Source organism: Bicyclus anynana, chromosome 25, assembly GCF_947172395.1.
Source record: "Bicyclus anynana chromosome 25, ilBicAnyn1.1, whole genome shotgun sequence".
In the NCBI taxonomy this organism is placed as follows: Eukaryota; Metazoa; Arthropoda; class Insecta; order Lepidoptera; family Nymphalidae; genus Bicyclus; species Bicyclus anynana.
Genome location: NC_069107.1, coordinates 4,776,024 through 4,799,606, shown reverse-complemented (window position 1 = coordinate 4,799,606; position 23,583 = coordinate 4,776,024). Strand labels below are relative to the sequence as shown.

Sequence of the window (23,583 nt, the reverse complement as noted above, 5' to 3'; positions counted from 1 at the left end):
TTAAGTATATTTATAACAAACTTGTAAATTACAAGTTTGTTATTATTTTACTTAAACACAAACAAAAATAAGGCAAGTACAAATTTGAATGATTGTTTTTGTAGTTGCCATTTGAGTTCAGCCTAAATCTCATCCATTGTCAATGACTCCGTAGACTGATCGATTGATCTACGCAGGCCGCGGCCGGCAATGTGCCTTCTGTTCTAGTCGTCCACTGAAATAGGATAGATCGTCTTATAGAGATAAGGTTAATAAAATTATGCAGGGTAGCTTTTAAAACAAAATCCTAATTTATAACACACATGATTTACGCAAAAAATAGGTATATAACTCACTTGTAGTATAGACAATTATTTCTTTCTAAACATCATATAGAAAGGCATACTCGCAAGGACCAGGAATTGCGCGGTTATTTTTTTTTTGTTGCAAAATGCATTTACACCATCGTAGGCTGTTAGTGAAACCTTCCAGAGGCTTTGTGGGACTTACTAGTGGCAAAACGCCAGAAGTTCTGGTCAACCAATTGCATAAGTGTGGAAAGTCGTGTGTCTGTAATTTAATAAATTGACTTATTAATTTATGTTATGCAATTAATTATTTTTTTGGCAATGTTCTATATTTGCTTTAATAAATGTTATCTTGAACATTATTGCTGGATACAAAATGTTATTATACTCATAGTTTGCCCTTGTAGGTTTGTCGCCCCTGCCCTCTATAATATTTACCTGGTAACCCTTTGCTACAACCTTGCCAATATTATTATTCAAGTGTCGTCTATCGTCTGATAAACTGTTGGTAGAACGCGATTGAGGGAAATTGCCTGTCAGTTTCGTGTAGTCAATTTATTTATAACTACATTATTAGTTTCGCAACTTGGATGGAATTTATTCATGAGGGTATCCTATTAATTGATTGAATAAATTTTGGTTAGTGGGTGTAAGAGGAGTGTAAATATTGTGTTGAAATATGTTTTTTGTTAGAGAATTTTCATTGACTGTAACGTTTTGAGAGCAGGTTTTCTTAGTTCGCAATTGGCTAATAGTTTTATTTCAGGCGTTGCGTTCTTAGGAAGGAGCTAATAGTTATGAACAAGCCATTGAATAATCCAGTAATGTTAACCATTGTAAATATAATCAGAACACGTCTTTTTGTTTGCATTGAATAGGGTACGAAACTATTTCACCGATTTGAAAAATTATTTCACTGTTGGGAAGCTATTGCACTGCTGGTATTGCCGAGTGATATAGATATAGGCTATATTTTATATCCGTATCCCTACGGAAACGGAAATAACGCGGGTGAAACCGCGTGGCATCTGCTGGTTATAAATATATTTAAAAGTACAGTTTAAAAATAGGTGAATTTGACTGCACAGTTGATTTTTACATATTTTATGTAAAATATTGCTTTAATATTGAAATCTTGCTTTACTTACTTACTTTACTCCAATATAAAGAGTAAATGAGTTGTTATATAATTTTGTACATTTAGCAGTTTAAAATTTTACAATAAGGGATAATTGCCTTGACCCAAAATATGTCAATAGCTTGACCTTTTTTCATTGCCCACATGCATAAGCGTCCTGCAGACTTGACGATAAACTTGACCGTGTGTAGCTGGCTTTGAATGACCTCTTTTTGACCTTCCAATATTTTATTGCGCACCTACTTTAGTACAAGCCCTTAACGGTCACCGATCACTTACGTAATGTAAGTACAGTTGTATTCTGTTCTAGATTATTGGATACAGCAGGTGTCCTGCGATACTCATGGGATGTAACCGGACACTGTAACGCTAGTCTGTCTAGCCGTCCGTGTCTTAGGGTGTTTTTCCACCAGACATGTGCTATGTAGCTATGCTGCGAAGACGTGAACTCTACGCTACGAAAATATGTGACCGTTTCCACCAATACTAAGCTATGTAGCTGTGCGAGGAAGATGCGCTATAAGGATGCGCCGCCGCGAAGTAGAAGTAGTGTGCGCGGTGGATTTACAAGACGGAGGTCCTGGGTTCGATCCCCGGCTGGGTTGATTGAGGTTTTCTTAATTGATCCAGGTCTTGCTGGTGGGAGGCTTCCACCCTACCGATAAGACGTACCGCCAAGCGATTTAGCGTTCCGGATTTAATATATGATAGTCAAGGGTTGGCTAACTTGTAGAGAATAAAAAAAAAATAAAAAAAAAAAGCTGCGGGAAGTAGTTGAGCCTCAACGGTAAGAGCGGTCGGACTGATCACCGAGGGGTGGTGGTTCGATCCCCGTCCCGTTGGTCTATTGTCGTACCAACTCCTAATACAGTCTTTCCCGACTAGTTGGAGGGGAATGGGAATATTGCTCATATTTAAAAATATGACAAAAATTCATTTTAAAAAAAGAAGATTCCCAGCTCGAGCTACGAGTATGTATCGATAGCAGCATTCTTCCATATAAAAAACATATCTTTGTTGAACCCGTTTCCACCAGTGCTAAGCTATGTGCACCAATGAATATGTTTGGTGGATATCAAACGCATATAGCAACGTAGCATAGCACATCTCTGGTGGAAAAGCACCCTTAGATTACACCGGTACATACAAATCGCTCAATAGAATTTCAACTCTAATCATCAAATAATAGGGCCCATAATCGAATGAATAGTTCAATGAAACAGTTCTAGATAATCTTACGACGCCATAAATCAATGGTCATCGGGGATTTTTTTACGCCTTTGTGTTATTAGAGCAGTTTATCAATTTGAGTGATCTATGATTCGATGTCACTAATTGCTATGAACTTGTTTTTTTTTTATTTTTGTTGTAGATTTTTTTGTTGTCGTTAAAATGCAGATCATTAATCATGAGACCAATCAAAATCTGGCACTAGATTCTTTCGTCTATAGTAATAACTAGCGGACGCCCGCGGCTTTGTCCGCACGGAGTGTTCAGTTGTTCAAATCATTTCGCGAGAACTATAGATTTTTCCGGGATGAAAAGTAGCATATGTCCATCCTGTACATCCTGTAGTCACAAGTCAGGTCTCTGCCTCGGAGTTCTTCTCTCTACCATGCGATGGACCCTTCACCCGCACGGTGAATCCATGGAATGCTAAGATATTCGTCTCATATAATCCAGAGTAAAATCTATTTCCATTCCAAATTTTAGCCAAATCGCTTCAGTAGCCGCAGCGAAACAAACATACACACAAACTTTTGCCTTAGTTCGATAAAAATCATGTTTTATGATGTTCTAGCAGAAACCCGCTGTTTCACCCGCTCCTATAGAGTAAAAAATGGCCGATGTTACTGGCTGATAATGTAGTTTTTAATTGGTGAAAGTATTAAAAAAATCGGTCAATTACTTTCGCAGCCTATTCGTAACACACAAACAAAAATTCAAATCTCACCTCTTCATAATATTAGTTAATATCATTCTACTTTCGTTTCATAGGTTTTCCCACATAGTTGAAAATGTGAAATGTCACGATAGTAATATACTGAATAATATAATACTGAAAGAATTAGTTTATGTGAATTAGAGGCTAGTTCCTGAGATTGATGATGAGCGCGTTTAATCGAACAAACAAACAAACGATACTAAGTACGATATTAAGTATAGATGAGTCATAGCTACGAGTGATCGTGCGAATTTGAGAGATGCAGGAAGAGTCTAAAATCATTTGAGTAATGGCTTCCCGAACTTGCATCCAGATTCAGCATCTAACTGCTTAATCGTCGCCTCACGTGTTCACTCAATTGCCTGATTGTTTCCTTGAACTACGCTCTCTGAATGTATTGTCAAGATCTCTGATTGGATGCGTGGGAGTTGATTTAGCTGGTAATTATTTGCTAAGGGGCACACAATAGACCTTATCTAGTGCGTAGTAGCAGGACCATACCGGTATTCTAGGGTGTGAATCGTCGTTATCAACCCAAATCGGCTCACTGCTGAGCTCGAGTGAATGAGAGGGGTTAGGCCAATAGTCCACCACGTTGGCCCAATGCGGATTGGCCGACTTCACATATGAAGAGAATTGAGAAAATTCTCAGGTTTCCTCACGATGTTTTCCTTCACCGTTTGAAACACGTGATATTTAATTTCTTAAACCTAATTATTTAGAAAATTTCATTACCGAATCCTTGCTTTTAAGTAACCCGATATAATATTTTAATCCAATAATTAATGATTTTCAATATTGAAATTATTAGTCATTTATCACATTTAGATGATTGGATTATCACATGTTAATGATCGGATTACTCGCTTGTACGCAACAGACTTTCTCATATTTTAATAGTAAGTTTGTATCAGTGGCGTATCGTGCTTTGGAGGGGCCCTGTATATATTTATTTTTGTTTATTTATTTATTGGAAATGCCAACAATGACAGCAGAAAATCATTAAACACAAATTGGTTACAAAATTCTTAGACTACTGCGGCCGTCTTTTACAGACATTCACAGCATGATGTGAGGCATTTTAACCCCCGATGTCTGTCTGTCTGTAGCATCGTAGCTCTGAAACGGATGGACCGATTTCGATGTGTTTTTTGTCAATTGAAAGACAGCTTCGTTGCAGTGGTTCTGATATGTTTATTTAACAATAAGAATATCAGCTCTTTTTCGAAATGATGTACGGCAATTTGAACCCCCTATACAACAAAAAGAGAGATGGTATAAGTTTGACGTTGACGTCTGTCTGTCTGTGGTATCGTAGCTCTCTAACGGACGGACCGATTTCGATAATGTTTTTCTCATTTAAAAGCGAGTAAGTAATTAATTTTCTCATATTTCTGTTATGATAGAAAGAATTTCTGACCTAATAGTCGTTATTCATTTAGTTTTTTCATTTTAATTGTGTAATAGATGTGTTTATTGTATGTAGGTTAAAATTTGCAAATGCAAGATTTAATGTCTTGTATATGATCTACTTATTTAATCAACCTTTTATTCATGTCATTATTAGCCCATTTCAGGGGCTACAAGGCTAAACCTCCCCCATTATAGGAGAGGGGATATGGATCTTTTAGACCCACCATATTGTTCTAATGAGAACTAGCGAGTTGGTGTAACGATCACTATCAGATGTTAATGACAATGGCCGTGATGATGATTTAACGTGCTCAACATGCCTAACACCATGAAAGTTTCAACTTTAGGCTGAAAATTTACACAGCTTTGCCACATAAATCATCATGGGAGGAGATTTTAGTCACTGTCACTAACCCCCATATTCATTTAAACATGGATTGAACCTGAAAATTCTTCAAAGTAAAATAGACCTAATCACTACTGCCTAAAAATCACTTTACTTTGAAGAAATTTGAGGTTTAAATCCTAATCCATGTTTATAAATAAGGCCATAAAAAGCTTTACTATTAGGCACTTAAACAAAAACCTGAAATTGGCTCTGTAATTTTGCGTTTGTAGGTTTAAAAGTTAAAACTTCTACGTGGATTTGCTTTTACAATAGCTTAGCAATGTGCTGGAAAATGCACTATGAAGGATACTGCTGTAGGTTGACCTATTTTAAAACCCAATGCTTTTGCAAACGGAATATCACAAGCATCCAAAGTAGGTTAGAAACGAGGACTAGCACGCCTGCCGTTCGACAGACTTTTCCATGTTATTCGTAACTGGGGCATTCAATTTTCAATCGAGCGAAAGGGTTCGTCTCACACATTAGGATCTATTGATACGTAGCCACCCTTCCCATCTTGGCGCAGGTCGAGAAACAGATACGCCCTTTTTTAAAGCCAAAAGACCTAGGTTTGATTCCCAAATTCAGATCAATTTTAGATTTTATATCTTCAAAAGCTAACTCCTTTTATATTTTTATATAAAAATAAAATTTAAAAACTATAACTACGTAAATAAATTTCGTCATATATTTTTTTTATAAAATTTATATAGCTAATAACACCCGCGCTATTATTACGAATCTTTTGACACCTCATACATTTAAATCGGTTCAGTAGTTTAGGCGCTACGGTGGAACATACATAGATACATACATACATGTATACATACATATATACATAGATACAGACTGCTAAAATCATTACCCTTCCTTTTAGCTTAGTTTTAGTAGTCGGGTAAAAATGAACTATGAATGATCGCCATTTTTTTGACGTGTGCTACATATCTTATACAAAACTTCTAGTATTGGGTGGTGTAGATTTTCATCGTGTAAATTAGGACGAGCTATTTCCTTACGCACAAATTTCTCTATTTGGAACTGCTTTATTTGTTCCAATTATGCAAAAAAAGTCCCTTTGTATTTTTCAAATGAACTCCTCGCGCAACAAAAGCAAATGTTTGTATTTTGCTCCCACATTTCTTGGGAAGTCAAACAAAAACTCATCAACTCCGCTAAGAGTTTCCTCGTAATGCCGCAGCCTTAGATTGATGACTAATTTAACGCGTATTTAAGCTGAAAACTTTGGAGATGTTGAGAGACTTTAATCTTTTACGAAAGTTTTAATAACATTTTGAATCTTTATTAAACGCATCATACTCACGTCGTGCGAAATTACGGTCAAAGTGGTTGTCGAGGTCAATTTAGCTGTTTTTTTAATAAAATTTAACAGTGTATTTGCTTTAAAAGTAGGCGTAATGAGGCTTATTTAAATAAAATACTTATTGATTTACATGTTTTTAAATGTGACCAATATTCCCATTCCCCTCCAACTAGTCGGGAAAGACTGTATCAGGAATGGGTACGACAATAGACCAACGGGGTGGGATCGAACCACCCCCCTCGGTGATGAGTACGACCACTCTTACCGTTGAGCTATTAAGGCTAAAATATATTTACGAAGTACTAGCTATAAAACTAGAATAAACTAGCTAAGAATAAGACAGCTTTATCCGCGTAGTTCCTGTTCCCGTGGGAATACATGGATAAAATATTGCTTATAATACACACAAATAAGGTGGCTTTCTGTTAGTAAAATAATTTAACAACAAAAGTTCGCTAAATCCAGAGATTACCCCCAACAACCTCACATACTGCCTCTTTATAATATTAGTATTGTATACATTAAAGTTAGCCTTATCATGCATTTTATTGCAACCAAATGTAAGATTGGAATGCGTCAATGACATATATCATGAGAAAAAAGAAACATTGTGGACGATAGTAGTGGAATCAAAGACATGACTCTATTTCGTCCCATCGCAACGAAAAAGAGCTATATTTTCAATTTTGCCGCTACTGGTCGTCAATATGTCTCTCACATCACGAGAAATCCTGCGCATCTATTTGTGACAGTGTTCCTAACTTCTTCCAAAGATGCAGCAAGAAAGACACGTTGGACCAAAGGTGGACGATAGTGGCGTAATCAAAAACTCTATTACGTCTCATCGCAACGAAATAGAAAGTGATATTTTCAATGTTGCCGCTATTGGTCGTCAATATATCTCTCACGTCACATAAAATTTCTTGCCTCTATTTGTATAGCATTGCTATCCATCCAAAGATGCAGCATCTATCTACAGGATGTCTTCATTTAATATGTATATGTTACGAGATAATATCATTATTGATTCATTGGATTCATTAATTATGCAATCTATACTAATTGTTACTAATTTAGTGTTGACCTAGTCTTGTGCTAGCTTGTTAGTTATAATAGTAGTATGCGCGGTGGATTTACAGGACTGAGGTCCTGGGTTCGATCCCCGTCTGGGCCGATTGAGGTTTTCTAAATTGGTCCCATCCCAGGTCTGGCTGGTGGGAGGCTTCAGAAGTTGCTAGAGACGAATACCTTAGCAGTTCATGGATTCACCGTGCGGGTGCCGGGTCAATCGCGTGGCAGAGAGAAAATCTGAGAGCAAAGTCCAGGACTTGTGACCAATGGATGTAGGGTTAAGGAATTCATTGACAATCGATTAACGCTCCCCTTTCGGCAAAGACGAATCATTATCATCATCATCATCATCATCATCATCATCATCATCATCAGCATCATCAGCATCATCACTTACCATTATGTTAGATTGTAGTCAAGGGCTAACTTGTAGAGAATAAAAAAATGTAGATATATTTTCATTCAAATATTTACTTTTACCAACAGATCCAATTTTACTGTCCTATCGGTTTACAATGGATTTATAGATCAGACGTTCAATCGAGTAGGTAGTAGGTTCTTGCCTACTTTCGATTAAACGTTTATTCAGCCATTTTATCTTGTATCTCTTAAATGTTCTCTATTTGTATTTTGTGAAACGGCTTACTGTAACTAACAAAAGGTGTACCAGTATAAAGTAAGATAAGTATTATAACAGTCTTATCGTTGGACATAAATAGGTCTCATAAACGCTCTGGTGGGCAAGATCTCGGTCTAGATATTATCGCTCCATTTCACTTTCAAACACCTGTAATATAAACTGTAATAATCATTACTACGGACAGTGCTGTTTTGCGGTCAACCTCAGTTTTCTCGCCTAGCTTAGTATTATACCAGACAAATACGTCTTCAGAGTGTTATTAATTGAGATATATTTCCTAAGCGTAAGCGATCTTTCTAGTAATTCAGCTAAGCTAAGTTTAACTAAAGCTAAGCGTGTTTTGAGGTCGTTTTAGTGTTTATTTTAAAGTTAACAGACTGATAGTTAACTAAAGCCTAATAAATGATTGTTTTTCTGTTGATAGTTAACTTGAACTATGATCTGATGACATCAATCATCGGATCATTTAACTGGTTATAAGTTTCAATATTGTTTAGCTTTGAATATGGGTTTATATTGCCTGTTTTCGTGGTGGCACTTGGAACGGGGTTCCAGCTGAAATTAGTGCTGTATGCTCTTTGCTTATGGGAAGCATATAGCAATATGCTGAGCTGGGACCTTTCTCTGTGTTATGCCACATATCGAAGGGTATTATTCTGAAAGAATTGCGATGTGTCGCATAATGTAGCAATAAAGATATTTTCTTTCCTCCTTTCTATAATTTTTACATTATGTACTTGGTGTTTTGTCAAAAAATCAAAGTCAAATTAATTTATTTTAATTATGCTTACTTTACAAGTACTTTTGAAACGTCAGGTAATGTTATTGTTATTGAAAAACTATTTTTTAATCAATGTCATCCATTATTGGATTTAAAGGCCGTCAGACAAATGATTTGTTTCGTTAATTAGGATTTACCCAATTAGTCTTGAGCAAAGGCTTATTAACGAATAATTCGAGCTACGGATATCCAAAAGTAGTATTTTAGAAATCTTTTAGAAGTTTCGAATCTGTCTGATGATATTAAATTAAGATGCCTTATCCTGGAATAGTATCTGATTATTATGTATGTAACCTTAATTAACGATCTGCAATCAGAATAATTAGTCTGTGAAAGCTTTCTACGTTAACGATGACGCTAATGCTGTAATTAATCATTACGCAGGATAATGAGAATTTGCCGGAAACGAAGTAAAATCTATTAATCTTATTACCATTATAACGGATAATTTACTACAGGTGGGACTATAACAGTAAGTAGACATAAAAGTTACAAGTATCAAGTTACTACGAGTTTAATTAAACGGGAATTGTGAAATTAATCGAAAAAAAAAGACTACTTGAAATATTTTCACTTTGTACAAGTGATATTTCGTTTCGTTTAGGGGATATTTCTATTAATATCTTTTTTTAATTTTTGGACTCTCCTCCTGTATCCTTTTCCTCTGCTGTCTTCCTGGTGTACTCTTTTTAAGTATTTAACTTTCTAGCCTTCGAAATTTATAGAAGGATCCAAGAAAACTTCCAATGATATTACTTAACTAAAAACTTATCTTCTTCGTTATCTTCCTTCATGTCTTAAATATTGCTTTCCTTTTCGTAACTTTCCTTTTGATAACAGTTGTTATCATACGTTTACAATTTTTTTTTCTAGAGTTTCGCTACATTGCGGTAACTGAGGCATCAATTGCTTCTGTGTCCCACAAATAAGGGCCTCTTTTTTCTCATTGAAAGTAACGGTCGCAGCCGTGTAACTGATTTTGAACTAGATCGAACTCCACGGTATCTTTAGAAATGCATTCACGGATGATAAAGTGTCGGACGGCTAGTATGAATCCGTGCTGATAAAAATTTTTGATAGTTAGGTTAGGTACAACAAAAACTTTAGGTTGAACAAAAACCTTTGTAGAGTTCCAGAAAACTAATTTGGACACATTGTTAAATGAAAACTGTTGCTTTACGAGTATGTTTTCTTTTGATGATAAATCGTAGTAATTTGTGACCATAATAATCTATTTAATAATTTACGTATACGACTATATACATTATCCCTCTCATTATGAGAGGAGACTCGAGCTCAGCAGTGAGCCGAATATGGGTTGATGACGACGACTATATACATTATACAGACTTTGCCAAGAAGATGTAGATGCCAATGCCAATAAAGAAGACTTAAATTTATTGTGAAAGTTGTGATTTTAAAGTTAAAAGTTAATATTTTTGAAACTGAGAGCCTTAAAACCTGCTAAATAACTGAAGAGCGCCAAACTTGTACATTAAAAATAAGAAGATTCTAACTAAATCGATAAGATACTCGTATATCCCGACTCAATTCGATTCGAAAGTTAGCTACTCAGGTATAAAAGCAGCCTATAAAATTTATAGACTGTGTTTCCCAGTAACAACCTTATTTCATTCCAATGAGTCTGTACTTCACAATTTGCCTCATCCAATGCACTTTCTAACGGTAAATTATCTTAGTAATGATACTCATTGCCTTGCTTTTTGTATACAGTGTTCATTCAATTTCCACTAATGAGACTCATTTTTTTTTATAAAGGCAATTTTCGGTGATTGGATGTCTCATACCTGAGTGTTGTTTATCAATCATAATTTGTTATGAATAATGATTTCGCTATTTATTTCTGATTTCAATTTGACTTACATCTGAATCAATTTAAACAGAAAATGCTTTATCAAAATTATTTATACGAATTTGTTAGACGACATACTATCATTATCAGACACTTAAAACAGCTTTTTTAGAGTCTTTTAAGTTTGGAGCTTAGGTGGGTTTAAGCTCCTCGCTGCTCCAAATAATTGTGTTTCATGATGATGGTGTTTTAATCTTAAATATGGAAATAACGAAAGAAAGAAACGTGCCAAATTTTTTTCAGCAGAAACAACTGCAACTCTTCCTAAAGGCCATCAATATAAGAACCTACGCCAACCTACGAGTAGACCTTTTTGAAGAAGAAATGTAAGATATTTTGCAACCTTAGACCAACCTTTTGCGTTGAATAAATCATCATCATCATCATCATTAACAGCCGATGGATGCCAATATATGCTTAAGGACTTTAGAACACCACGTTCTTGAGTCGCGTTGTATAAATGAACAGACGTCCTCTAAGAACTGATTTTACGACACGGCCAGATTAAGGAGATCAAACGGCGGACTAAGTCGCAACCGTCCGATGGTCGTATCATCATCATCAACCATGGCTGGGCCTCTTTTACTTCCAAACACCACGATCTCCAATGGAGTCGTATTGTATAAATGCTTAGAACAAAATTGTACTGCACGATGAGAGTGTTATTACCGGTGTTTGGTGAGATGTGACGTTCACCGGCGCAATACCTCAGTAGTCAGTTTCAGTACCACCAGCGACCAGTGTCGCAATGGCTGTGTGGTGCGGTGCGCGTATCCTACCACTAGAGCGGCGCGTCTACTCCATCACCCTCGTGGTTGGTCTCCTTTATACCTGTATTATACAAATGTTTGATCATTGGATGTATTGATCGGTTGTGTGATATGTGATCTGGAATGTGTTGTGAAATTTCGTGTTGGTGCATTTTTTGGAAGTGCCTTTGGATTTGCATTGTGCAATTTTGGCGATGAGTGGTTTTTTATATGTTTTGTATATTAAGTACTCAGCATATCGTAATTTAATTGTATCGTAATTACGTACATCGAATGTACCTACAATAAGGTTATCTATCATATTTTGTATACGAAGAAATACCCGTAGAAATACGAGGAAAAAATATAACTATTAGTATCTACTTAGAAGAATTTTCAAAATCGGTTCAGTAGATCCAGTGATTATCCCTTTCAACTTCACAAACTTCATAATATTACTAGCCGACACCCCGCGGTTTCACCTGCGTAATTCCAGTTCCCATGAGAATACGGGTATAAAATATAACCTATAACACTCTCAAATAAATATTTTTTCAAATCGGTATTGTAGATCCTGAAATTACCCCTCCTCAAACTTTACCTCTTTAATATTAGTATAGATAACGAACCAATTTCTCGAAAAGTTGCTCGCTATCGGTTATGAAATCAGGTTTCTAATCTGCTAGTAATCCTTAAAGAGTCACCCATTGTCACGTTATCCCCGCCAGCCAGCATTGGAGCAATATGGTGGGTCTACACTTCATGTTCTCTCTCCTATAAAAAGTCCTTGTAATGCACCGTTAAATTAGGTTAAGTGTTTTTTTTTTTTAAAGAATATATTTTTTTTTTAATATGACCAATATTTCCGTGCCCGTAGTCGGGAAAGGCTGTAGTAGGAGTGGATACGACAATAGACCAACGGGGCGGGGACCGAACCACCACCCCTCGGTGATGAGTCTGCTTTACCGTTGAACTATCGAGGCTCATGAGGATTGTAGTGATGATGAAAATGAAAATAAGTGTTTACTATTTAAATGCAAATGCTCTACGATAATAAGTCAATAGAACACTTCCTTTATTCAAATTTATCTGCTTCATTGAGTTATGAACCAGATAAAATATGAAAATGGTCTGATAAAATTTAATAAACTTTCCCACGAGACTTTACGCGATAAATTCTCGTGTTTCATAACATTCCCCGCCTCGTATAGTATGTCGATATCCGATTAATTTGTTTTCATCGTCTCGTGTAGGAAAGATGACTTTATGCTATAATTAAATCATATTCTATGACTTGGATCGATACCTCGATAACTTTGAAGCAGGTCGAGTGTTTTTTTTTTTTAATAGGTGGTAAAATATTTTACTTTCCATGACTTGAGTACCTACCCGAGCAAAATACTGATTTAAAAAACCCGCGGAGTTTTGTAATTTTCCGGGATAGCCTATGTGTTATACCATTAAACTATTTCTATATTCGGTTTAATCTAAAATAGCTATAAACACATAAAATACTATTGCATTGTTTTGAGGTATCAATTCATACATCACTAGCGGACGCTCGCAACTAGGGGTAGGGTAGGTGTAGGGGTAGGGTAGGAGTAGGGGTAGGGGTATGATAGGGGTAGTTGAAAGTTTACATCGAGTTTCACGCGGACGAAGTCGCGGCCGTCCGCTAGTCTGTATTATAAATGAGTTCATTCGGTTCAGATGTCGCGGCGTGAAAAAGTAACAAACATTCATACCATCAAAAATCATCAATTTTTTGCAAATCTTGGGAAACCGTGGATTTTTGTCGAGCTTATGTGTTTATCCAGAGTAAAATCTATTTCTATTCCAAATTTAAGCCAAATCGGTTCAGTAGTTAGCGTTAAAGAGTAACAAACATCCAAACATACAAACTTTCGCGTTTATAATATTAATAGGATTTTATCATTAATAAGAATTCTTCTTTTTGTTAATTAATCCCATAGAAATAGTCTTAGGCATGACGACTTGGCAATTTGATGTCAATTCTACTTGCGGCGCCGACCTGGTTATCTTGTAGGAAATCGATTGACTTCGGCTTGAATTGGTAACTGTTTATCTCTGAATGTACTTCAATGTTTTGCTGTGAAATGCCCTTTGGATTGTTTACAGCTAATTGTAAACTTCTCTTGAATTTTGGCGACACGTTGAAAATATACGACCTACAATGTGAAGTTTTCAAAACAAACACTCTTCAGACAGTTTTTGTAATGAGTAAAGGTACTGTTACACATGGTTTAAAATAGCATGCTGAAAACGTGCTATTAAGTATGCTCCATACAAGCATGCTTATCATCAGTTTACATTTGCTAGCACTAAGCATGCTATTTTTAAGTATGCTCCTGAATAAGCATGCCCAAAGCAAACATTCCCATTACACATGCTAATTTGTATCTATTGTCTCTGCCTATAGTATCGTGTTAGACAGGAAGATGAAGGTGAAGAGAATACAGAATAGCAATGCTAATCGACTAGCATACTCAATAAGCAAACCTGTTCAGACGCGCTAAAAGCACGCTTCCTTCCACCTGCGCAGCAAGTAGTGTGCTCATAAATCGCACGACTGTCGATTCTTGAGAAAGCTCGAAATAAGCATGCTCATTATTAGCAATGTTGCGATACACATGCTAATAAGTAGCAACTGCTCAATAGTAGCATGCTTTCGTGCTTGAAATGAGCATCTGTTACAGTAGCTTTAATCTCTTTGTGACGCAGCATCAAATTCAAAATTCATTTGTTTCAATAAGGATTAGTTTACAAGCACTTTGGAAACGTCAGATTATTAATTAGTCGCAAAATTAAAGTTACAAGGGTTCCAAACGCGGCTTGGTCCATCGTCCGGTTAAGTAGCCTTGCTATGCTTCTTTCTTTCGCCAAACAGCATTGCGTAGATGATACATTATATATTTAGCATTGCTTGTACCTATTGTATAGTTGTCGCAGGTACACAATATGCTTCAGATTAAAGTGCGATAATAGGACAAATTCTTTGCATCCCCTGCAGAGTGTTGTTCTGTTATTAACGATAGTTTTCTTAACATTTAGTGAGCCATCTGTTTGTTCTATCAACAAAGCCAAGAGGTTGTCTTTGGCTTTTAGTGCATTATTAAACACATCAGATATAATAAGTATATTATTAAATGATATTCTATTATTTGTCAAATATCGTTATTTTGTGGCAATGCGATTTAATTTTAATTCAGTTTGGATCTATATCACACAATATGAGCTGCATCCAACTCTTCACACAACAAGAGTTCTTGATTGTCAATTCCTGAAGATGATTGTGACAACTGTTTCATTTTACTATTTTCCAAACAATTTTTAAGTGTTTTCTCGAATTTAGCGATAAACTTTTATTAATATAGATAACATACGTATTAAATAAATTCGTTTTGCATCATATGCATAAACTTCAAACCACAATTAGTATCCTTTATTTATTTATTTATTTATTTTAATTCTTTATTGCACACAAATAAGATACAAAAAAGAGAAAAGAAAAAAAAAATAGAAAAGTAAGATGCGCAAAGGCGGTCTTATCGCTAAAAGCGATCTGCTCCAGACAACCTTAAATAAAATATTTAAAGAAAGGAAAGCGGATAGTGCAATATAACATACCTTTACTAATTAAACTATTAAATATAATATACTAAATTAAACTATATTTGCGTGGGAACAAAAATCTAATTTCACTTTAACATTAATTCATAATTGAATCGATCGATTTAATCGTATGTGATCGAAACCTTCACAAACAAAAACAGTATGAGAAACTTCTGGCTGATAGGAATGTGTGTAACAAATGATGCATTGCTAATCGTTCGATCGATCGATTCATTTACATGAAACAACAACTCTTACATGAGTCCTATGCTATGCGCGCTGTACAGTTTGCTTTCGTTAGGTTTAAATATTCTGAAAACTAACAATTTCACTTTTTTATAATGAAAGATAGGCTCCCGCTTGACTAGAATTATGCCTGATGGAATGGAAAGTATGAATGCGGTTTAAGAAATGCCGGAATTTCAAATTTTTGTTGTGTATATTAGACATGTGTATGCAAATCGTTTCGTATGAGTCGCCTGGATATTGACAATGTAAGGATGCCACCGTTCGCGACGTCTCGCTGCTCTGTGAAAGGATAAGGAATGTTATGAAATGAATCTTAATGAGAAATCAATGAATATTTACTAATAGTCAACTGATGTTTCAAAAGTGCTGGTAAACTGAGCCTACTTGAAATAAATGAATTTTGATTTTTGAATCATTTGTTTGATTGGAACTACGAGTACAGTAAGAGCCGTGATAGCCCAGTGGATATGACCTCTGCTTCCGATTTCAGAGAGTGTGGGTTCGAATCCGGTCCGGGGCATGCACCTCCAACTTTACAGTTGTGTGCATTTTAAGAAATTAAATATCACGTGTCTCAATCGGTGAAGGAAAACATCGTGAGGAAACCTGCATACCAGAGAATTATCTTAATTCTGTGCGTGTGTGAATCTGCCAATCCGCATTGGGCCAGCGTGGTGGACTATTGGCCTTACCCCTCTCATTCTGAGAGGAGACTCGAGCTCAGCAGTGAGCCGAATATGGGTTGATGACGACGAGTATAGTACGATCATTACTAGTAAAATGACATTTTAGTGACAGTTGCACTTGTCATTTTACTGACTGGAATCAATTCTCCGACTATAGGCGTAACTAATACTTAAAATTACAGTTTTAATTATAACAGTTATTTTCATATCAGTGGATTATGTTAGAATATATTTATAATCATAAAAAGTAACAACTCATTGTTAAGAACAATTCTTGTGAATAAATTATTCTTACTGTTTAATTTTCATAAAGCTGGTCAATTATTTTTATTTTTCCGTTCTCAGTACCTACATTAAAGCAAAACAAAACTAGATTTGTTTGTGGGAAATGTTTTTATGGTAAATATTTAATAGGAAGCCACCGAGGCTAACATTATAATTATTTCAGTTTTTCTCAAATCTCACGCGAACCATATATTACTATTCAGGATACTTGTAAGAAGAATAATACTTATTCAAACTTTATACATTCCAAATTTGAACCAGAAAAGTTCAGAAATTGCGGCGTGAAAGAATAACAACCAATTACTGTCACCCATATTCATAAACACGGATGAAGATTTTAATCCAAAAGGGAAGTGGGCCTATTCACTGCTGTTTAAAGTTCACTTTAATTTGAATAAAGAGGTTTAAATCCTAATCCATGTTTATAAATAAAGCCGTATGATAATGACATTAATATGATAATCCTACATAACTAGGAAACCTGCATACCAGAGAATTATCTTATCGTCTGTGAAGTCTGCCAATCCGCATTGGGCCAGCGTGGTGGACTATTGGCCTTACCCCTCTCATTCTGAAAGGAGACTCAAGCTCAGCAGTGAGCCGAATATGAGTTGATGACGACGACGACGTAGTTCACTTTAATTTGAATAAATTCGAGGTTTGAATCCTAATCCTAATGACATTAATATGATAATCGTACTTAACGTTACTCTAATTTACAGCATTATGACGTCATTGATTCCATAACATTGAGAATGTGTATAATTGAGAGCCACTCAAACGATAAATCATATTTACTTTGAAACGCTTCTTGTATTTTAGTGTAAAGTGTGTAATTGACACATAAATCATTTTTATTGAGGAACCAAGTGAATCACAGTACGTTTGATTAAGCGCATCAAGTAGGAAGGGTGCTAAGTGAAATTGTTGTAATGACTTTGTATAGCAATGCAGGCAGACGTATTGCCCGATTTAACAAACGAATTAAATGGTTGTGTTGGTTAAACACATTTATTACGATTGTGGTTAGGGTTGCCTATCATGACAAAAATGCTTGGAGTGTATACCAGAATTTCACCCATTAGGGTGAAATTATGGTAGCGACTTTTTACGTATAGGAATGAGCCTGACAGTTTGCCAGGACTTACAAACTAACAAATTAAAAGGTTCTGTTGTCTATTCATTATTCATACATTTATTTACGACTGTCATACAATCGATTAATTACTTAATTACTAAAACGCTTGAAGTGCTAATGAATGAAATTGTGGCCATGATTTTGTATAGCAATGCAAATAGACATGTTGCCCGGAATTAAATTTTTATTTAACTTTTACCTATGCGTAGTATTTAAGTACTGATTCCATTACAAATACATATTAAATTAACACAATACATATGTCTTTCTGTGGCAATGCAGGCAGACATTTTGTTTGGACTTAACAATCGAATTAAATGATTGTTTGTTAATCACACATTTGTTACGTCTGTGGTTAGGGTTGCCTATAGTGACAAAAATCCCTGGAGTGAAATTGTGGTCATGATTTTGTATAGCAATGCTGGCAGACATATTGTTCGCACTTAACTTAAAATTAAATTCTTGAGTTGGCTATTCACACATTTATTACGACTGTGATTAACTATAAACTCGATGAATTTCTGAATGACTGTAACGCTTGGAGTGCTAATGGGTGAAATTGTGGTCATGATTTTGTATAGCAATGCAAATAGACACGACACGCGGTTTCACCCGCGTGGTTCTCGTTCCCGTAGGAGTACGTGGATAATATATAGCCTATAGACTTCCTCGATAAATGGGCTATCTAACACTGAAAGAATTTTTTTAAACCGGACCAGTAATTCCTGAGATTAGCGCGTTCAATCAATCAAACAAACAAACAAACTCTTCAGCTTTATACATTAGTATAGATATCTTGTAACCGTAGTATTTACTGATACAAACACAAATTTTACAAATTTCCGTTAGAAATACAAATTAACTAGTAACACCAAGCAGGGAGATTATGTAAAATGTAAAATATAACACCATTGTGTATTTGCCTCAGAGGCAATCATACTTGATAGGGTTTTAAAAATTCCAACTTTACAACCCTTTTTACGAGTGGGTCGAGTCACAGACTTCAGAATTAAAATTTCAATTCATCTCGTACGTTTATGGACACATCTAAAATACAATTTAGTAGTCGTTTTGAATTTGTTATCAAATGCATGCAAATTGCAGTCACATTTGAAAACTAATTTTATTACACGGTTTTGAATAGAGTAATTGGATTTATATGGGTGATATGTAACATCAATGGAGTTATTAATAGAAAATGTACAGTTTATTTTATCTCTGACTTAAAAGGTAGTTAGAAGATTTTATCTATAGTTACCTTGCAAAAAAATCCAATGGAATTGGAATAACATGTCCAAGCAGTTGCAAGAATTCGTCAGTCGATATCGAAAGTTCAACATAAAGAAATTAAATATCAAAAGGAAGCGAAGGAAAAACATGGTGACTATGTTGTGATTATTTAAAAGGCTTTACCTTATAAATGTCACTTATTAAATGTCTGAGTAATACGAGTAGTTATCGACGGAATTATACGACGGGACAAAAACAAATCACACGCAATCAGTGCATTAGTAGCAGTACCTACTCTCTTCTTTATGAAATGTGTTTACTGCGATGACTATATGAAGAATGTTTGTGTTGTCCACAGATAGACCCCAACACAGCGTTCCTTCGCGCGGCCCGCGGCGGCCAACTCGACACAGTGGTCGACCTCCTCGACTCCGGAGCTGTCAAAGACATCAACACATGTAATTCGGTGAGTTGCTTCGAGTTAAAAGCTCCAGGAGAGCAATTCTGTAATCCGCCCGTGATTCGGGTTGGGAAGTTGGCGATGATGGTATACCCCCTTAGCCTTGAAGAGCACGTAAAGACGGTCTTGCGTCTGATCTTTTACCGAAGTCGGTCTGCCGTCCCGTCGGTTTATGAAAGGGAGTAGGGAGTGCTTGTGCGCTCACACAACTTGGAACCGCGTCTTTTCATTTATGCTGACCTTCCTGATGTTTTCTTTCACTCTCTCTCTTTTATTCTGTCTCTTTTTCGTCTCTTCTTTTAGTCTTAGTTCGGAGCCTATGGGCGTATTTCTGCCACTGCTCTTCGCTCGACAGCATACACGAGATGAGGTTTCTCGCTTTTACCCCCTCGCTAGTTAGTTCAGCGGCTGATATTAAGTCTGGGAATTCAAATTCAATGCTTCAGGGTTTCTTTCTTCATCGCAGAAATAGCATCTCTCGTCTTGCGCTTTACCAATGGCTAAGAGGTAGGTTTTAAAAACGCCGTGGCCGTAGAGCGCCTACGTCAGAAAGTCTTCCTCTCCGTGCTGCCTCTTGTGCCATTTTATAAGTGCTCTGTAATATATGCAGTTTACATGGTTTATCTCAACATGAGATTGGCCTCCGTGGTTTAAAAATTCGGTTGGGAGGATATTATAGATATTTTACTCGTAGCTTTAATTTTAAACTGTAAAATCTACTTATCGTACATTGACACGGCTCAACTCACGTGAATTTGCCGGATGTTGTGAATGAGACCGACTAGTTTATAACCCCTCCGGTGTTCTTGATCATGACCTTGGCCTTGCAATACGTAGCGATCTTGCGTGACGTTTGGAGGGGACGTTATAATGCTGTGCTTTCTACCAGTTCATCGTCTGTTCTTGACACTGGTTATATTTAAATGGTTTGCTATAAATGTTGTCGACTGTTATGAATAAGTATTCCGGACTAGATAATAGCTCCATCATTGATCATGACCATGGTCTTGCAATTCGTAGCGATACAATTGCATTGCGTTTTGAGGGGACGTTATATAGATACCTGCTGTACTTTCTCCCAGTTCAACATGTGTTCTGGTTCTTGTCACAGGTTATATTGAAATGGTTTGCTATAAATGTTGTACTCGGAATCTCCTGAAAGAGGTCTTCGAAGTAGAATGTTTCTGTCGGATCTGGGTTACGTTGTTGCTTGGATTTGTCGGTTTTCATGGATACTCCTCACAAAAAACTGACTATTCCAACGTAAATGCATCAAATACTCTCTATTTTTTCTACGTCTTCATTTTAATTTAAAAGCCAAGAAATTAAAAGAATGGCTTAGCAGAATCAAGAGGGTTTTAGCGTTTTTCTAATCTAATAGGAAAATATATTACGGTGCCAGTTATCCTTTCTCTCCTATGAAATATCATGTGGAAGCTACGTCTAGGTACGGTTATATCTTGTAAGGTTTACTCAATAAATTATGCGATATATCTCGATGCAATATTCTCAATATCATATTTCCCGTCTGTAGGCAATATTGCAAATATCCAATACTATCACGGATGCAATATTCAAGTAGTTTGCATTCGCCATAAGTATTCTTAACCTACAGATGCTATACTAGCAATAGTCGATGCGCATACCGCATGGAAAGGGGTCACGCAATGATTTTGGGTCACCTAATAACGAGGTCTAGTCTCTCGGGGCCGGGTCTCTCTGAACAATTATAATTGAAGCCACCATTAAAATGAATAATTACTTCCGTCAGTATTGAATTATGAGATTTTATCGTGTATTCTATAATCCCTTCTATGATATTTATTTATTTACTAGAGGACCCGGTCAAGCTTCGTTTTGACATTAGTGCACTTATTCTCTATCCCTACTCTACCCTTCTATACCTCTACCCCTACCCTACCCCTACCCTAGTTTTCCCGGAAATTATTTGATTTTTTCTCACCTTTTAAACCTTCCCTGTACCTCCACGAACATATCAAGACCAAGATAAGATAAATCCGTTAAGCCGTTCTCGAGTTTTAGCGAGACTAACGAACAGCAATTCATTTTTATATATATAGATGATAGGGAGGGAGGAGGGATATTTTCAGTCTACAGATGCTTTTCTCTATCAACTACTAACTAGCAATCGTTGCAAATACCTCATAGAACGGGGTCACCTATTAACGAGGTCTCGTCTCTTGGGACCGGGTGTCTCTGAACAATTATAATTCACAGAAGTGCCACCATTGAAATGAATAATTATTTCCGTTTAGTAAATTATGAGGTCTTATTGTGTATCATGGGAGGATAATTGTTATAAGCTACAAGTAAGTTCGTCGGCTTTATATCATAATTTTATCAGCCTATTAATAATGCTAGGAGGGATATGGAGGGGGTTGGGGTAGCTATACTTAAATAGCTATACATACTCGTTGTGTACTGTTTACCAACAATTTAATTAAAAATGAGAGTATAAATAGCTAGTCATTTCACATCTAGTAATAATTATAATTAACTTTTGATTAAAAATATACATAATTTAAAACAAATAAGTTGTAAAATGACATGTGTCATGAAGGTAGACCTTCATTTCTAATTTATTCGGTGGTAAACAATACACTTCGAGTATCTATACTAATATTATAAAGCTGAAGAGTTTGTTTGTTTGTTTGATTGAACGCGCTAATCTTAGGAACTACTGGTCCGATTTGATAAATTCTTTCAGTGTTAGATAGCCCATTTATCGAGGAAGGCTATAGGCTATATATTATCCCCGTATTCCTACGGGAACGGGAACCACGCGAGTGAAACCACGCGGTGTCAGCTAGTGGTTTTATAAGACGCGACGGAACTACGCGAAAAGGACATGAAGAAATTGGAACTCTATGACGAATACTCATATCAGCGATAAATGTCAAAGATTTGCGAAGAAGAAAGGAAACCCCCAATATTTAAGTGTCTGACCCAGGATTCGAGACCAAGGCCTTATAATCTCTAGCCTTACAGGCTGAGCACTTGACGAACGAAGTAACTTTAGGTATAATAAGAATCATTAAATGCTAGGTTAGTACAACATGCAGAACCTTTATAGCTATTAAATAAATAGAAATAAAAATGAATGCGCGCATTGTTTACAGCACACTATTACTCTATTTCCATTTTCATTGGATAATAAACTACGTCCGCGCGCGTTCAGTAATTCAGACGTTCAGTGTCACTCAGATCCTTATCACCCCGTGTTACACGCACCAACTGTGTCACGGTTATGTGTTGTATGGCGCATCAAATAGGTACGTGTTTTAACACAACAATTGTTGTGTAATTCACCGGTGTATTGTGCTTTATTTATGTACAAAACTATTCTAGATTTGTTTAGGCTTTATTGTCAGTATATTTTTAACCGGCTTGCAAAGAAGAGGCTGCATATTTTGCTTCATACTGCTGATACTGCCTTGAAAACTTGTGTTTGTGGGTGTTCAGTAATTCAGGCGTTCAGTGTCTCTCAGATCCTTATCACCCCGTGTTACACGCACCAACTGTGTCACGGTTATGTGTTTTATGGCGCATCAAAACAGTACGTGTTTTAACACAATTGTTGTGTAGTTCACCGGTGTATTGTGCTTTATTTTTGTACAAAACTATTCTAGATTTGTCTAGGCTTTATTGTCAGTATATTTTTAACCAGCTTGCAAAGGGGAGGCTACATATTTTGTGTCATATTGCTGATCATGCCTTAAAAAACTGCGTTTGCGGGTGTTTAGTAATTCAGGCGTTCAGTGTCTCTCAGATCCTTATCACCCTGTGTTACATGCACCAACTGTGTCACGGTTCTGTGTTGTATGGCGTATCAAAATGGTACGTGTTTTAATACAATTGTTGTGTAATTCACCGGTGTATTGTGCTTTATTTTTTTAAAAAGATTCTAGATTTGTCTAGGCTTTATTGTAGATCGTCATTGTCAGTATATTTTTAACCGGTTTGCAAAGAGGAGGAGGATTTGCTGAGTGCTGTAGGTGGTGCCTGTAAATTTATCACTTTGCATTTTAGGCACCGTTGAAGTGTTTTTCAAGTATATAATTTTGAGTTTAGTAAAAAATACATTATATGTATATACATTGTTACATATTTTTTTAGTTTTCAAAGCGTTAGCGTTTGTCGAAAGAAAAGTGACGCGTCACATGGATATAGGCCCTGTCCATAAAGCGGGTTCTAGATATTTTTAGTTACCCATTCACAGAGTTTGAGAATTTGAATGAAACGATTTGGAATTTAAACAAAAAGGTAAACTATTTA

At 36.1% G+C, this 23,583-nt stretch overlaps 1 protein-coding gene across 1 annotated transcript in view; it reads left to right on the top strand.

The window, feature by feature from the left end:
• The window catches only part of LOC112044040 (ankyrin-1), a 228,559-nt gene that overhangs the window by 72,543 nt on the left and 132,433 nt on the right, over positions 1-23,583 (top strand). Inside the window, exon 2 of the mRNA XM_052889378.1 lies at positions 19,186-19,293. Within this exon, the coding sequence (XP_052745338.1) occupies positions 19,186-19,293 (108 nt within the window). The remainder of the gene's footprint in view (positions 1-19,185; positions 19,294-23,583) is intronic.